The sequence below is a fragment of the Thunnus thynnus genome, chromosome 14 (genome assembly GCF_963924715.1).
Source record: "Thunnus thynnus chromosome 14, fThuThy2.1, whole genome shotgun sequence".
Taxonomy (NCBI): domain Eukaryota; kingdom Metazoa; phylum Chordata; class Actinopteri; order Scombriformes; family Scombridae; genus Thunnus; species Thunnus thynnus.
Window position 1 is genome coordinate 29,043,209 of NC_089530.1, and position 18,183 is coordinate 29,061,391.

General features: G+C 38.7%; 2 protein-coding genes across 2 annotated transcripts; both read left to right on the forward strand.

The window, feature by feature from the left end:
- The first annotated feature begins 131 nt into the window (after window positions 1-131).
- On the forward strand, window positions 132-6,950 carry LOC137197434 (ankyrin repeat domain-containing protein 1-like). Its single transcript, XM_067610840.1, has 9 exons — window positions 132-290; window positions 1,917-2,087; window positions 2,951-3,079; window positions 3,451-3,558; window positions 3,721-3,819; window positions 3,941-4,039; window positions 4,316-4,414; window positions 4,728-4,826; window positions 5,252-6,950. Exons 1-9 carry the CDS (start codon window positions 264-266, stop codon window positions 5,327-5,329), a joined length of 909 nt encoding a protein of 302 aa, XP_067466941.1. The 5' UTR covers window positions 132-263; the 3' UTR covers window positions 5,330-6,950.
- Window positions 6,951-10,223: 3,273 nt separating this feature from the next.
- LOC137197437 (ankyrin repeat domain-containing protein 1-like) lies at window positions 10,224-17,137 on the forward strand. Its single transcript, XM_067610841.1, has 9 exons — window positions 10,224-10,382; window positions 12,013-12,183; window positions 13,047-13,175; window positions 13,548-13,655; window positions 13,818-13,916; window positions 14,038-14,136; window positions 14,413-14,511; window positions 14,825-14,923; window positions 15,349-17,137. Exons 1-9 carry the CDS (start codon window positions 10,356-10,358, stop codon window positions 15,424-15,426), a joined length of 909 nt encoding a protein of 302 aa, XP_067466942.1. The 5' UTR covers window positions 10,224-10,355; the 3' UTR covers window positions 15,427-17,137.
- The last annotated feature ends 1,046 nt before the right edge of the window (window positions 17,138-18,183 follow it).

Here is an 18,183-nt window from a genome sequence, read left to right on the forward strand (position 1 = left end):
GGGGGGTGAGGGGGGGGGTGATGTTGGCAGCACTGACCGTGCCAAATGTACACATGAGGGAAGTAATGTGATCTGAGTTGAATGACAGGACCTCTATTTTTTGGACAGAGGTTTGACAAGGCTATAAAAGAAGCCGACACTCTGGCTGCAGGCAGAACAGAGAGACAGAGAGACAGGGAGCATCTCAGGAGAAGACCAGTGGACTTAACTCTACCTCCAGTTACCTGCAGTGAGATTAAACTACATCCTATCAAAGAAGAAAAATGGTCCTGCACAGTGTTGAGGAACTGGTAAGATCTGCTGATGTGTGTGTTACTTTTAAATGATCGCAATTATGAGAAGGCCTCGGAGACGGAAAGAGTCCCAAAAATGAGCTGTAGGATTTCTGTGCTTGCAACTTTTTCAATGAGGGGATGGAGGGAAAATTAATTCATTTTCTCTCTCTGGTTTCAAACTATTCTCAATTTGTTTGCATAAGAAAATAAGAAAATAGCTTCTGGTTTTAACGTACTGCTGGAAACTGATGATGCTTTGAACATGTTGGGTGAAAGGATTCATTTCTTGGACAGATGTTTGATTTATTTTGCCTTCTGTCCCTTTTAAATGTAAAAGATGACTAGAAATATATTGTAGTGATGCATTTAATGAGAGATTGAAACAACCAAAGTGAAACTTTTACATGTGATGCCAGAACACCTGAGGAGAAAGAGAAATAAAACTAGAAAACGCTCGATTAAAACAACTCAAAATAACCTCAATCATCTCTTAATCTATGTACACAACCTGAAATAAACTCTTTCATTTACCTCATTTTATGGCTCAATTAGCGCTCACTCTGCAAGCTTAAGGGAAAGGCTGCTTAATTACAACTTATGTTTAGGTAAAGGTAATTAAACATTAAGCAACACTGATCACTGCTAAGCATCAAATTGAATCGTTTTATCTGATAAAGTTACTTATTTCTGCACATTTCAACTTCATATTTCTAATTTCTTACTGTGTTCTCCTCCCTGTGAGGATTAAAAGTCGGTTAGAATGATTAATAATGATCCAGTGATTACATGAGTGATTCATTAACTGGACATATAAACAGTCGTCCCTCCGGAGCTGAAGTGTGTGTGTTAATGTGTTGAAGCTGTGGTGTGTTAGCAGCATGACTTGGCTCTGCAGCCACTGAATGCTGAGAGCAGCTCCTGTGTTTTAACTCTCTGGATAAGACCAAACAAAAAGCTCTCCCGCTGAGCTTTGATGAAGACATCAAGTTAACAGGGAATCTGTTAACAGCTTCAGTCCTTTTCCTTTGCAAATGTTCTCATGGTCTCATATCATCTTTCACATGTACAGAACAAGTCTCAGGAAGCGGGAATAGTTTGTGTCATCTGTCGCCAGCAGCCTGATAGTGACATTGGTGATTTACAAACTGAGGCTCCTTCTTATGTTTCATTAACTTGGAGTCACTGTGGACAAAATGCAGAAAATATAAAAGCACCAACAACTGTGAAACAACTCCGCCAGTGATTCTGTCTTCAACATTAAAGTCATTAAACCTTCAACAAAATCCAACAACTGCACCAAACAGCTTCAAAAATCTTAAAGAATCGAAACTAATACATATAAAATATTAACTTTTCATACATTTTACTTTAATCTACCTCAAAATAATCAGATAATAAGTTATTACGTCTCATTTTGAGTCTAAAAAACACTACTGGAACTACCAAACAAATCATCTCACCTTATTTCAAGGTTTTTTTGTATTTAAATAAATGTGTAAGGCTAAATGTGAGTACTACTGTAGTATTTTAAACTTAGACTTAATGTTCACCTTTTTAAAGCTCAGGGCAGATATTTAGACATTCGTATGACCCTAAAGAGACACGTCACGTACAACATCTCCACCTCTTCTCTCCCTTCAGGTGACCGGTAAGAGGTCAGAGGGCAAAGAGGCGGCGGCCAACTTCCAAGACGGCGTGTACGAGACAGCTGTCCATCAAGAGAAGCAGGATGACCGCAGGTCCCACAAAGCGCTGGCGGAGGAGAACGACAGCGGCAGCGAACAGGAAGAAGTCAGCGTGGCTGCTCTCAATGTAAGAATCCACTGATAACAGCAACAAGAGCGCTACTGAAGTATCTGTTGTCACCAGGACAAGGAGAGGAAGTCATTGGGCTGTTATCCATGACTTTGCTCTGTATCAACACGTGTTGGCAGAGCTCAGGATGTACTTTGTTTTTATTTAATGACAAGCATTTGCCTGAAGATGATGGTAAAGCAAAGGCAAAGAGACAAATGAGACTGATACAGTAAATACTATTTAAATCCTGCATATGATCTCTAACTGGATTTGAATTTAGTCTCCTCTGAGCTTCACTTCAGCTCCATGCTGCCACCTGGAGGCATTCACATATATTTTCACACCAATTTCTAGTAAACCAGACTTATTCTTTCTTTCAGGAATCATTTTATTATCATTTTTAAAACAAATACACATGTCTTTTTACATCTTTTTATGATTGTGTAAGTGTGACAAGTCAGTATAAATGCTACAAATCTCATTTGACAGATCAATAATCACTAAAACAATCTGAGGAGCCAATAAGGATCAAGTCCAGCTGTGATGTGTTTTGTGGATTTGTGTATGACGCCCTCATGATGGAGTAAAGTAGATAAAAAGAAGAGTTTGTGTTTCTTAACTTTGGTATTTTTTGTAGGCGACTAAAGGAAGGACAAGCTCCTACATTGAGATCATGTTTACAAGTTACACAATATCATTAATTCACACTGAAATATACTAATATGTACCTTTACTTTTTATATTTAAGCAAATATTTCGCTTTAATCAATGAATACTTTCATAAAGATGAAGATGAGAAGCTGCTTTTCGAATATGTTTCTTCATTTAGTTGTTGATGTTGTTTGTTGAAGTCCTGTGTCTCGTCTCTGCCCTGTCAGACGGATAAAAGCGGCAAACTGAAGCTGGAGACTGTGGACGACCTGTTCAACATCCTGCAGCTGAGGAAGAGGAGGAGGGAGAGGAAGACTCCCATCCGCAAGAAACGAGAGCCGGAGCCTGAGTTCGTGGTAGGATTATATTCTTCATTTCTTTTATATTTCTAAACATGTTCTTGTCTTGATAAGTTGATATTCAGCCTAGTTTGCTTGAAGGCAGCATCTAGTGGCTGTAAGAGGAAATGCAGCTTCAGAAACACTGATTTCATTGAACCTCTGTGTTCATACTGAAATACTCTGCAGTGACGCTCACATGTAGCCACCTTTGATGCAGGAAGTTGTAAAAGCCGCTGCTGCAGGGAACTGACCATATCATACATTTAAGAGCTAATGAGGAAAATACAGTCTTTTCAGATTTGTATTTGTTTTTAAACCTTATTTTAAGCTTCAGAGAAAGAAAACTATAGATTATATGTAATTTTTTTTTTGCATATATCTTCCAGCCAGAGATTGTGGATCAGAAGCTGTTCCTGACAGCAGCCATGGAGAACAAAATGGCTGTAGTGGAGAAGTACCTGAGTGACGGAGGAAACCCCAACGTAGCCGACCATGTGAGTGTCGCCTCTGTACAAACATCTCATTAAACACAAAGTATTACTAAATAATCTTTATGTTTGTTTGTCTTATCACTATTTTCCTTTGAATTCATCGATTGTTTCAGTGAACAAACTGTTGAAATATTAAAAAGGAAACTTTGTAAATCCTATATCCAGTTCCAGAGAACAGCGCTGCACAAAGCCTCGTACAAAGGACACGTGGAGGTGATGAAGAAGCTGCTGGAGGCCGGAGCTGCCATCGAGAAAAAAGACAAGGTGAGAGGATTGAAAACTCCATACATTTTTTTGTTCCTTCCTTCTCCTTTCACTGTCTCTGTCATACATGCACATAGACACACACACATACAGCAGTCTAACAGTTGAGTCTGTGTTTCAGCTGGAGGCCACAGCGGTCCACTGGGCCTGCAGAGGAGGCAGCCTGCCGGCCCTGCAGCTCCTCCTCGACCAGGAAGCCAAGTTCACCTCCAGAGACAAGGTTTGTCCACACACTGAACTTGGAAATTGGCTTTCCTACAGGTCACCTCTGCTGCATAGAGTTCTTATTCTCTCAGGTGCATCTAAAAGCCAGTACAGTATGTGTTTGTTACTTTAGCACCATCTGGTGGTCATATTAAAAACAACACCAGTGCAGGAATATATTTTCACAAAGTGTGCACAAAAATAAAGATTGAGCCTTTAATGTTTTAGTGGCATTTTCAGTATTTTTCCTGCATAAATCAAGAAATCCTCTCTCTGTGTTTGTTTCCTCCAGTTGCGCAGCACTCCTCTCCATGTAGCTGTGAGGACAGGACACTATGAGTGTGCTGAGCATCTCATTCACTGCGGAGCAGACGTCAACGCCAAAGACAGAGTAAGGACTCAGACAGACCGAAGATCCAGACATCTGCAGCTAGTCTTCTTACAGCTACATTAAATCTCCTGCAGCAGGACACAAAGCTAATTCAATCACTGCAGGGGTGCTTGTCTGTGGCTTACAGCAGCTAAATGTGCTGCTACAGACTTGTATTTATATTCAATTACAAAAGTCCAAATTAAATATGCAACATGTCACACTCTGACACACAACAGCTTATTAGAAATGAGTGTTTTTATCATTCGGATTGTAAAATGATTCCTAATGAGCTTTACATATGCTGAATGTCTGTTTTCCTCCCTGAGTGTAGGACGGAGACACGCCCATGCATGATGCTGTGAGAATAAACAGATTCAAGATGATCAAGCTGCTGATGATGCACGGAGCCAGTCTCAAAACCAAGAACTGTGTAAGTACAGAGTATCACCTCACAATATACAGTACATGACTCCTCAGAGCCTCCATACTGTTATCAATACACAAAATCTATGTCAATGATCACAAGTCAGATTTTTACACACAAAACAAATTGCAACCTTTGAAATTATGATGCATTTATTCCCTGAATGTCTTCTTATTGTGTTTTTCTGAACCACTTATTTTCTCCAAACATGTAAAAAAAATATTTATTTAAAGTATTTTCTAAAATTAAGATCCTTTATTATAATTTTAGTGTAGTGACACATCTTATACTTTCTTGCTTCAAGATGCAGTTGAACTGAAAACAGATGGAAATACTCTTTCTGCACTGACTGGTTTTTTTACATTTGTGTTGAGAAAATAAATTTTCAGGACCCATTTATTGATCTTGTGTGTTTGTTTCTTTTTGTGCAGGATGGAAAAACTCCGATGGAAACGTTGTATTCATGGCAGAACGGAGCCAAGAGCCTCCTGTGCAACTTCAGCGAGTAGAAACCAGTAGAATCATGAGTTTCAGCCACAGAATGTACTGGATTATCAGGGAAAAAATGTTGTAGAAAAAGGGAAAAAAACTTGTATTTTTCTAGTCCTGTCTGGTTTGTCGGGCGGGACTGTCCATGGCATTTCCATACTGAGGAAGCACACTAGTCTTTTGTTTTGAAAATCTCTGTTTTTTCAGGGAGGCTTTGCTGAGTGTTCACGCTCTCTTTCAGAGAACGCCCTGCATCACATTCAAACTGTCTCACGTGTTGACTGACAGATATTCAGATATTCAGTGTTTGGGTGTGTTGGAGAGCATTAGTCGCTAACATCCAGCCCCTCTTTCTGGTTCAGGGATTTGAACCTGTAGGTTATTGGCAGGGTTACATTTTCTCAGATGTTAATTACACATATATTGTATCTAGTGTAACGTCACATGGGAGAAGAACCTTCTGAAAAAAAAACAGCAGGGATGTGAGCTTTTGATCAAAAATGTGAAATCTAATCAGGATGTTGTTAATAATGTGATTATTAGCACTGGTAGATTCATTGATCGCCAAATATTGCTGGACAATGTCTCGGCTGACAACATGAGGATGTTTTCTTTTTCTCTTTCTTAATATTTATTTGAAGCTGAGTTGAAGTCAGCGATGCATTGAGAAGATGATTTATTTATTGATGAATGATGAGTGTAAGCGATCGCTTTTGATTTATGTCAATACAATATACTTAATAACTGAGTTACTGGTTGTCTAGAGTTATACTGTAGTTGGTTTCAGGATTTTTATGGTCTGACTTTAACCAATTATATAAACTTGGAATTTACTGATTTTTATTTACTGACATCATGGAAACAAATGGGATACTGCTTGAGGTTTTCCAGATTTTCATCATCTGGTTGACACTTTTCTCTCAGTCCCATTGGATCAACAATCAGTGGATCCATTCCAGAGTAAAACTGAAGTGAATCGTTTGTATCAAATTACTGCGGCTCTGTGTGAGAGTGTTTTGTTGAACTTAAACATTCAGAGAAGTTGAACCAAGTTCTTTGGTCTTATGCTTTTTAAGTTTGAGAGACGAGACAGGACAAAGTAAGTTTTTGGATCAGGTCGAGAAGAATCTCTCCACTTACACTTTTAACACTTTACACTTTTTAAATAAGAGCAAATACGTAGATTGTAAAATAGACAACAGTATTACATTTTATTTCCTGCAAGGACATGTGTTTATATTGCATAATAACAGATCTGGCTCCACAATATTCTGCAGGTCTTATCTGCAACAAAATTTCAAATTAAAAGTACAATTTATCATTTTGAAAATTAGTTTCAGGATTATTTTAATGTTTTTTTCTGCTGCCAAATACTCTCAAATACTAAATAACTTATCCAACGTATCACATCTGTGATACAAACAGAGCTTCAACTGGCCCCACAGAGGAGATATTCTGAGGATAGTGTGAGAGGGATGGAGCTGAAACTGTTGGTTCAGAGGATGTTTGACAAGTGTTTATGTTGATACAACAGATCTTGATATATGAATGGTTATCGGATTCCTTTTTTATTATTAAAGATGTATGTAAATCTTGCCTTGTATTTATGGATTGATTGAATAAAACAGATTTTGAATTTAAGCTGTTTTTTTTTTATTGTTGACAGAGCTTCACTTCCTCACTGAGTGCATCAAGTATTCTGAAATAAGAGATTCAAAATCCCGCTGACATTTCTAGTGATGTAAAAAGAAAAAACAATGTTTCATAATCAATGAAAAACATGCCTTAAAGAGACAGGAGCTAAAACGGCCTGTTTCAGACAGATTCTGAACTGAGGGGCTGCATAAAGGACCAGTAGAAGATAAATAACTGTAAATCATGCAAAGATATTCCAGTAGAGCCCCAGAATAGAAATGTAGAGCTGGAAATGTGCAGAACTTCTTCAACTGTCTGCAGTTTTAGTTGATGGATTGTGCTGAAGGAAGTTCTACAAACAGACAGTTCTGGGTAACTTCGGACAGCTAAGCTAGCTGGTTTATTGGACAATGATTAGCTAATGCTAATGCAATGCTATACTCCTGGATTTTAATGTGACATGGAAAATTCATGTCACAATGAAAAACAATTTTCTCTGTTATTAAAGACAAAAAAATGAATAATTGTCATTTAACATGTTTTTGTAATGTAATTACGCTACTGTAAATGTAAATAACAGTGTGTATTGTATTTCACTTTATTTATATCTGTATTTGATTTGTTTTCATTGTGGTATTTAAAACCTGTCATTGAATGCCGTTGCCGTGGGGACGTAGCAAATTTCCATGTTTCGCCATGAAACAGGAAGTTTTTCTAATTCAAATATACATCGTCCAATCTGCCCGAAATTTCTCAGGCTTGATAAGAATTCTGGCCTGAACACATCTACATGTCACTATTGAGTCATAGTCATAGCGCCGCCTACTGGCAACAGGAAGTTACAGGTGCTGTACTTTTACGATCTCTGCCTAGCAGGTTAACCACCTCAAATTTGGTCAGAAAAGCCTTAAGACCTCGATGATGCTACATTGTGAAGCTTGTGAGATTTTATTGAACACTGTTGCCGTGGCAATGCAGCGAATTTCAATGTTTCCATGTGAAAAAATAAACTTATGTAACTTGACTCCACATTGTGAGATATTTCCCAGATTTCACATTTGATAAGAGTCCCGGTCTGAAGATGTACAGATTAATATTGAATCATAGTCATAGCGCCGCCTACTGGCAACAGGAAGTTATAGGACCTTTACTTTTACAAACTACTAGCATATTGACCAGACCCAGTTAAACTTTGGTCAGCTTATTTGTAAGACCTTGATGATGCTAAATAGTGAAGCTTTTAAGTTTTCATCAAACATTGTTGCCATGGCGACATATTATTCATTAGCCATGAAACAGGAATCTGTTTTTGAGGGGTTAGGGATGCTCGAAAACTCACGAAACTTGGCACATGCGTCAGAAGGGGTGAATTTTGTTGTCTGATATGGGTCTTGGGCTTAGGGTGTGGCAGGGGGGCTCAATAGTGCCCCCTAAAAATTTAAACCGAGGAGCCCTTGAGGTACATTTCACCTAGATGTACAAAATTTTGACTGTCACATATCAGCCCGTTCTCACTCCCAACTCGTCACATGCTGAAGCTTGGTCAGGACCCCATGGCATTACTTTTTAACACACTTGATACCCCTTTCGCGTGATTTTTTAACGGGCAGGGTAGTCCGATAGACTTCTGTTGAACTCCTACAACGTCTGAAATAGACCCTATGAGACTGATGACGTCTATATAAGGTGACAAATTTCAGCCTGGTCGCCAGAATAAAACGTTGGCATTGTAAGTTTCTCTTAAGCACAGATACGTTGAATATGTACATTTACCTGTAATACAGAGCATATTAACATTTCAACAGTACGTATCATATCGACATTTCTGAAGTAACGTGCTTCACAGGACATCTATATAAGCTGACTTTCTCATTAGGAGGTGGATGGCTTGTAATATTGTTGGCAAAAAGTTGGAAATCAGCACAGAGTCAGCGCAGAGCACGGCTCGAGACCACCTTAACGTTGTTATTTTATTTTTTATTTAAACCCAAACCATGATCTTTCCCTAACCCTAACCAAGTAGTTTTTGTGCCTAAACCTAACCAGACCTTAACCACGGCGTTGTCACACCATAAAATATAACTATTTTTGAACGTGGACTGCTGTGATACTGCGCATTGAAAAACGACGCTAAAGGGGTACCCAGAGGGTTAAAAAATGATGCCAAGGGGTTCTGACCAAGCTTCGGTATATGACGAGTTGGGAGTGAGAACATGTTGCACATATCGTAAAGAGTCATCACTGTCAGAGAATGTACTCTACGCAGCTCTGAGATGTGTAATATGCAGTATACAACATTTACCAGCAGGGCATAAACACATGACATAACGTTACCCGCTTCCAGTCAGTCAGGCATCCTGCTGACCTTTGGCCCTGATCTGTGATTGGCCGCAGGGCAGTGAGTGGATGTTTGGAAGTGTGACTATTTATATTTATTGCTCAACCATCATGAACCATCATCATGTCTCCTCACGGTGATATCACTGCATTTCTAGGGCCACATGGTCAGTGTGATGAGACACTGCCAAAGATTGTTTGTGTTTGAGAGGATGAATTACTCTCCACTGATTTAGCATCACTATGGACAGTTTAAAGAAAAGGATCAAAAGTGATGCTGTAAACTAGCTGGTGAACATAGTGGAGCATTTAGCAGCTAAAGAGCCAGATATTTCCCTCAGGAGTTGGTAGAGAGCAAAAACAGAGCTAAAAGAGAGTGAATATTGGACTTACATTCACCAGATGGACAGAAACACGACTCCACATGAATGATAATGTTGCTCCGTAACTGCTGGATGTTCAACATATCAACTTAAAAAGCTGATGATATGTCAGTGTTGTGTTCACTACTTGTTTCTGCTGAAAGCTGGTGAACAAAAACATCAGTTATTGTAAGTTTAAGTCAAACATTAACACAATTGATATGAATTATGTACCAAACTCAAAGACATACAACCCAGGAAGTTGAAAAACTAAGACAATAAAAGTAAATTCTTATTGTCTCCCCCCCAGAATCTGTAATATGGTTAATGTCAACAGTGGCAGAGTGACACCTCTTACCTGACTTCAATCTTTGCATGATGATACAGAAACCAGCAGCAGCCCAAACTGGGCAGGACTGGTAGTGGGAGGGGCTGGAGATGGAGATGGGGGGGGTGAGGGGGGGGGGTGATGTTGGCAGCACTGACCGTGCCAAATGTACACATGAGGGAAGTAATGTGATCTGAGTTGAATGACAGGACCTCTATTTTTTGGACAGAGGTTTGACAAGGCTATAAAAGAAGCCGACACTCTGGCTGCAGGCAGAACAGAGAGACAGAGAGACAGGGAGCATCTCAGGAGAAGACCAGTGGACTTAACTCTACCTCCAGTTACCTGCAGTGAGATTAAACTACATCCTATCAAAGAAGAAAAATGGTCCTGCACAGTGTTGAGGAACTGGTAAGATCTGCTGATGTGTGTGTTACTTTTAAATGATCGCAATTATGAGAAGGCCTCGGAGACGGAAAGAGTCCCAAAAATGAGCTGTAGGATTTCTGTGCTTGCAACTTTTTCAATGAGGGGATGGAGGGAAAATTAATTCATTTTCTCTCTCTGGTTTCAAACAATTTTCAATTTGTTTGCATAAGAAAATAAGAAAATAGCTTCTGGTTTTAACGTACTGCTGGAAACTGATGATGCTTTGAACATGTTGGGTGAAAGGATTCATTTCTTGGACAGATGTTTGATTTATTTTGCCTTCTGTCCCTTTTAAATGTAAAAGATGACTAGAAATATATTGTAGTGATGCATTTAATGAGAGATTGAAACAACCAAAGTGAAACTTTTACATGTGATGCCAGAACACCTGAGGAGAAAGATAAATAAAACTAGAAAACGCTCGATTAAAACAACTCAAAATAACCTCAATCATCTCTTAATCTATGTACACAACCTGAAATAAACTCTTTCATTTACCTCATTTTATGGCTCAATTAGCGCTCACTCTGCAAGCTTAAGGGAAAGGCTGCTTAATTACAACTTATGTTTAGGTAAAGGTAATTAAACATTAAGCAACACTGATCACTGCTAAGCATCAAATTGAATTGTTTTATCTGATAAAGTTTCTTATTTCTGCACATTTCAACTTCATATTTCTAATTTCTTACTGTGTTCTCCTCCCTGTGAGGATTAAAAGTAGGTTAGAATGATTAATAATGATCCAGTGATTACATGAGTGATTCATTAACTGGACATATAAACAGTCGTCCCTCCGGAGCTGAAGTGTGTGTGTTAATGTGTTGAAGCTGTGGTGTGTTAGCAGCATGACTTGGCTCTGCAGCCACTGAATGCTGAGAGCAGCTCCTGTGTTTTAACTCTCTGGATAAGACCAAACAAAAAGCTCTCCCGCTGAGCTTTGATGAAGACATCAAGTTAACAGGGAATCTGTTAACAGCTTCAGTCCTTTTCCTTTGCAAATGTTCTCATGGTCTCATATCATCTTTCACATGTACAGAACAAGTCTCAGGAAGCGGGAATAGTTTGTGTCATCTGTTGCCAGCAGCCTGATAGTGACATTGGTGATTTACAAACTGAGGCTCCTTCTTATGTTTCATTAACTTGGAGTCACTGTGGACAAAATGCAGAAAATATAAAAGCACCAACAACTGTGAAACAACTCCGCCAGTGATTCTGTCTTCAACATTAAAGTCATTAAACCTTCAACAAAATCCAACAACTGCACCAAACAGCTTCAAAAATCTTAAAGAATCGAAACTAATACATATAAAATATTAACTTTTCATACATTTTACTTTATTCTACCTCAAAATAATCAGATAATAAGTTATTACGTCTCATTTTGAGTCTAAAAAACACTACTGGAACTACCAAACAAATCATCTCACCTTATTTGAAGGTTTTTTTGTATTTAAATAAATGTGTAAGGCTAAATGTGAGTACTACTGTAGTATTCTAAACTTAGACTTAATGTTCACCTTTTTAAAGCTCAGGGCAGACATTTAGACGTATTTTCGTATGACCTTAAAGAGACACGTCACGTACAACATCTCCACCTCTTCTCTCCCTTCAGGTGACCGGTAAGAGGTCAGAGGGCAAAGAGGCGGCGGCCAACTTCCAAGACGGCGTGTACGAGACAGCTGTCCATCAAGAGAAGCAGGATGACCGCAGGTCCCACAAAGCGCTGGCGGAGGAGAACGACAGCGGCAGCGAACAGGAAGAAGTCAGCGTGGCTGCTCTCAATGTAAGAATCCACTGATAACAGCAACAAGAGCGCTACTGAAGTATCTGTTGTCACCAGGACAAGGAGAGGAAGTCATTGGGCTGTTATCCATGACTTTGCTCTGTATCAACACGTGTTGGCAGAGCTCAGGATGTACTTTGTTTTTATTTAATGACAAGCATTTGCCTGAAGATGATGGTAAAGCAAAGGCAAAGAGACAAATGAGACTGATACAGTAAATACTATTTAAATCCTGCATATGATCTCTAACTGGATTTGAATTTAGTCTCCTCTGAGCTTCACTTCAGCTCCATGCTGCCACCTGGAGGCATTCACATATATTTTCACACCAATTTCTAGTAAACCAGACTTATTCTTTCTTTCAGGAATCATTTTATTATCATTTTTAAAACAAATACACATGTCTTTTTCCATCTTTTTATGATTGTGTAAGGGTAACAAGTCAGTATAAATGCTACAAACCTCATTTGACAGATCAATAATCACTAAAACAATCTGAGGAGCCAACAAGGATCAAGTCCAGCTGTGATGTGTTTTGTGGATTTGTGTATGACGCTCTCATGATGGAGTAAAGTAGATAAAAAGAAGAGGTTGTGTTTCTTAACTTTGGTATTTTTTGTAGGCGACTAAAGGAAGGACAAGCTCCTACATTGAGATCATGTTTACAAGTTACACAATATCATTAATTCACACTGAAATATACTAATATGTACCTTTACTTTTTATATTTAAGCAAATATTTCGCTTTAATCAATGAATACTTTCATAAAGATGAAGATGAGAAGCTGCTTTTCGAATACGTTTCTTCATTTAGTTGTTGATGTTGTTTGTTGAAGTCCTGTGTCTCGTCTCTGCCCTGTCAGATGGATAAAAGCGGCAAACTGAAGCTGGAGACTGTGGACGACCTGTTCAACATCCTGCAGCTGAGGAAGAGGAGGAGGGAGAGGAAGACTCCCATCCGCAAGAAACGAGAGCCGGAGCCTGAGTTCGTGGTAGGATTATATTCTTCATTTCTTTTATATTTCTAAACATGTTCTTGTCTTGATGAGTTGATATTCAGCCTCGTTTGCTTGAAGGCAGCATCTAGTGGTTGTAAGAGGAAATGCAGCTTCAGAAACACTGATTTCATTGAACCTCTGTGTTCATACTGAAATACTCTGCAGTGACGCTCACATGTAGCCACCTTTGATGCAGGAAGTTGTAAAAGCCGCTGCTGCAGGGAACTGACCATATCATACATTTAAGAGCTAATGAGGAAAATACAGTCTTTTAAGATTTGTATTTGTTTTTAAACCTTATTTTAAGCTTCAGAGAAAGAAAGCTATAGATTATATGTAATTTTTTTTTTTGCATATATCTTCCAGCCAGAGATTGTGGATCAGAAGCTGTTCCTGACAGCAGCCATGGAGAACAAAATGGCTGTAGTGGAGAAGTACCTGAGTGACGGAGGAAACCCCAACGTAGCCGACCATGTGAGTGTCGCCTCTGTACAAACATCTCATTAAACACAAAGTATTACTAAATAATCTTTATGTTTGTTTGTCTTATCACTGTTTTGCTTTTAATTCATCGATTGTTTCAGTGAACAAACTGTTGAAATATTAAAAAGGAAACTTTTTAAATCCTATATCCAGTTCCAGAGAACAGCGCTGCACAAAGCCTCGTACAAAGGACACGTGGAGGTGATGAAGAAGCTGCTGGAGGCCGGAGCTGCCATTGAGAAAAAAGACAAGGTGAGAGGATTGAAAACTCCATACATTTTTTTGTTCCTTCTTTCTCCTCTCACTGTCTCTGTCATACATGCACATAGACACACACACATACAGCAGTCTAACAGTCGAGTCTGTGTTTCAGCTGGAGGCCACAGCGGTCCACTGGGCCTGCAGAGGAGGCAGCCTGCCGGCCCTGCAGCTCCTCCTCGACCAGGAAGCCAAGTTCACCTCCAGAGACAAGGTTTGTCCACACACTGAACTTGGAAATTGGGTTTCCTACAGGTCACCTCTGCTGCATAGAGTTCTTATTCTCTCAGGTGCATCTAAAAGCCAGTACAGTATGTGTTTGTTACTTTAGCACCATCTGGTGGTTGTATTAAAAACAACACCAGTGCAGGAATATATTTTCACAAAGTGTGCACAAAAATAAAGATTGAGCCTTTAATGTTTTAGTGGCATTTTCAGTATTTTTCCTGCATAAATCAAGAAATCCTCTCTCCGTGTTTGTTTTCTCCAGTTGCGCAGCACTCCTCTCCATGTAGCTGTGAGGACAGGACACTATGAGTGTGCTGAGCATCTCATTCACTGCGGAGCAGACGTCAACGCCAAAGACAGAGTAAGGACTCAGACAGACCGAAGATCCAGACATCTGCAGCTAGTCTTCTTACAGCTACATTAAATCTCCTGCAGCAGGACACAAAGCTAATTCAATCACTGCAGGGGTGCTTGTCTGTGGCTTACAGCAGCTAAATGTGCTGCTACAGACTTGTATTTATATTCAATTACAAAAGTCCAAACTAAATATGCAACATGTCACACTCTGACACACAACAACTTATTAGAAATGAGTGTTTTTATCATTGGGATTGTAAAATGATTCCTAATGAGCTTTACATATGCTGAATGTCTGTTTTCCTCCCTGAGTGTAGGACGGAGACACGCCCATGCATGATGCTGTGAGAATAAACAGATTCAAGATGATCAAGCTGCTGATGATGCACGGAGCCAGTCTCAAAACCAAGAACTGTGTAAGTACAGAGTATCACCTCACAATATACAGTACATGACTCCTCAGAGCCTCCATACTGTTATCAATACACAAAATCTATGTCAATGATCACAAGTCAGATTTTTACACACAAAACAAATTGCAACCTTTGAAATTATGATGCATTTATTCCCTGAATGTCTTCTTATTGTGTTTTTCTGAACCACTTATTTTCTCAAAACATGTAAAAAAAATATTTATTTAAAGTATTTTCTAAAATTAAGATCCTTTATTATAATTTTAGTGTAGTGACACACCTTATACTTTCTTGCTTCAAGATGCAGTTGAACTGAAAACAGATGGAAATACTCTTTCTGCACTGACTGGTTTTTTTACATTTGTGTTGAGAAAATAAATTTTCAGGACCCATTTATTGATCTTGTGTGTTTGTTTCTTTTTGTGCAGGATGGAAAAACTCCGATGGAAACGTTGTATTCATGGCAGAACGGAGCCAAGAGCCTCCTGTGCAACTTCAGCGAGTAGAAACCAGTAGAATCATGAGTTTCAGCCACAGAATGTACTGGATTATCAGGGAAAAAATGTTGTAGAAAAAGGGAAAAAAACTTGTATTTTTCTAGTCCTGTCTGGTTTGTCGGGCGGGACTGTCCATGGCATTTCCATACTGAGGAAGCACACTAGTCTTTTGTTTTGAAAATCTCTGTTTTTTCAGGGAGGCTTTGCTGAGTGTTCACGCTCTCTTTCAGAGAACGCCCTGCATCACATTCAAACTGTCTCACGTGTTGACTGACAGATATTCAGCCGGAGTGTTTGGGTGTGTTGGAGAGCATTAGTCGCTAACATCCAGCCCCTCTTTCTGGTTCAGGGATTTGAACCTGTAGGTTATTGGCAGGGTTACATTTTCTCAGATGTTAATTACACATATGTTGTATCTAGTGTAACGTCACATGGGAGAAGAACCTTCCGGGAAAAAAAACAGCAGGGATGTGAGCTTTTGATCAAAAATGTGAAATCTAATCAGGATGTTGTTAATAATGTGATTATTAGCACTGGTAGATTCATTGATCGCCAAATATTGCTGGACAATGTCTCGGCTGACAACATGAGGATGTTTTCTTTTTCTCTTTCTTAATATTTATTTGAAGCTGAGTTGAAGTCAGCGATGCATTGAGAAGATGATTTATTTATTGATGAATGATGAGTGTAAGCGATCGCTTTTGATTTATGTCAATACAATATACTTAATAACTGAGTTACTGGTTGTCTAGAGTTATACTGTAGTTGGTTTCAGGATTTTTATGGTCTGACTTTAACCAATTATATAAACTTGGAATTTACTGATTTTTATTTACTGACATCATGGAAACAAATGGGATACTGCTTGAGGTTTTCCAGATTTTCATCATCTGGTTGACACTTTTCTCTCAGTCCCATTGGATCAACAATCAGTGGATCCATTCCAGAGTAAAACTGAAGTGAATCGTTTGTATCAAATTACTGCGGCTCTGTGTGAGAGTGTTTTGTTGAACTTAAACATTCAGAGAAGTTGAACCAAGTTCTTTGGTCTTATGCTTTTTAAGTTTGAGAGACGAGACAGGACAAAGTAAGTTTTTGGATCAGGTCGAGAAGAATCTCTCCACTTACACTTTTAACACTTTACACTTTTTAAATAAGAGCAAATACGTAGATTGTAAAATAGACAACAGTATTACATTTTATTTCCTGCAAGGACATGTGTTTATATTGCATAATAACAGATCTGGCTCCACAATATTCTGCAGGTCTTATCTGCAACAAAATTTCAAATTAAAAGTACAATTTATCATTTTGAAAATTAGTTTCAGGATTATTTTAATGTTTTTTTCTGCTGCCAAATACTCTGTGAATCTAATTTTCAATGTCTGCAAGTTTAATCTTTAGACTAAGTTTGTCTTTTTCCCATTTTCATCTACTGGAGTTCAGCTTGAACATCTGGGGTCTAAATAACTTATCCAACGTATCACATCTGTGATACAAACAGAGCTTCAACTGGCCCCACAGAGGAGATATTCTGGGGATAGTGTGAGAGGGATGGAGCTGAAACTGTTGGTTCAGAGGATGTTTGACAAGTGTTGATGTTGATACAACAGATCTTGATATATGAATGGTTATCGGATTCCTTTTTTATTATTAAAGATGTATGTAAATCTTGCCTTGTATTTATGGATTGATTGAATAAAACAGATTTTGAATTTAAGCTGTTTTTTTTTTATTGTTGACAGAGCTTCACTTCCTCACTGAGTGCATCAAGTATTCTGAAATAAGAGATTCAAAATCCCGCTGACATTTCTAGTGATGTAAAAAGAAAAAACAATGTTTCATAATCAATGAAAAACATGCCTTAAAGTGACAGGAGCTAAAACGGCCTGTTTCAGACAGAGGCTGAACTGAGGGGATGCATAAAGGACCAGTAGAAGATAAATAAGGAGTTTTTAACTGTAAATCATGCAAAGATATTCCAGTCGAGCCCCAGAATAGAAATGTAGAGCTGGAAATGTGCAGAACTTCTTCAACTGTCTGCAGTTTTAGTTGATGGATTGTGCTGAAGGAAGTTGTACAAACAGACAGTTCTTGGTAACTTCGGACAGCTAAGCTAGCTGGTTTATTGGACAATGATTAGCTAATGCTAATGCAATGCTATACTCCTGGATTTTAATGTGACATGGAAAATTCATGTCACAATGAAAAACAATTTTCTCTGTTATTAAAGACAAAAAAAATGAATAAATGTCATGTTTTTCATGTAATTACGCTACTGTAAATGTAAATAACAGTGTGTATTGTATTTCATTTTATTTATATCTGTATTTGATTTGTTTTCATTGTGGTATTTAAAACCTTTCATTGAATGCCGTTGCCGTGGCGACGAAGCAAATTTCGATGTTTCGCCATGAAACAGTGCATCGTCCAATCTGCCCGAAATTTCTCAGGCTTGATAAGAATTCTGGCCTGAACACATCTACATGTTACTATTGAGTCATAGTCATAGCGCCGCCTACTGGCAACAGGAAGTTACAGGTGCTGTACTTTTACGATCTCTGCCTAGCAGGTTAACCACCTCAAATTTGGTCAGAAAAGCCTTAAGACCTCGATGATGCTACAATGTGAAGCTTGTGAGATTTCATTGAACACTGTTGCCGTGGCAATGCAGCGAATTTCAATGTTTCCATGTGAAAAAATAAACTTATGTAACTTGACTCCACATTGTGAGATATTTCCCAGATTTCACATTTGATAAGAGTC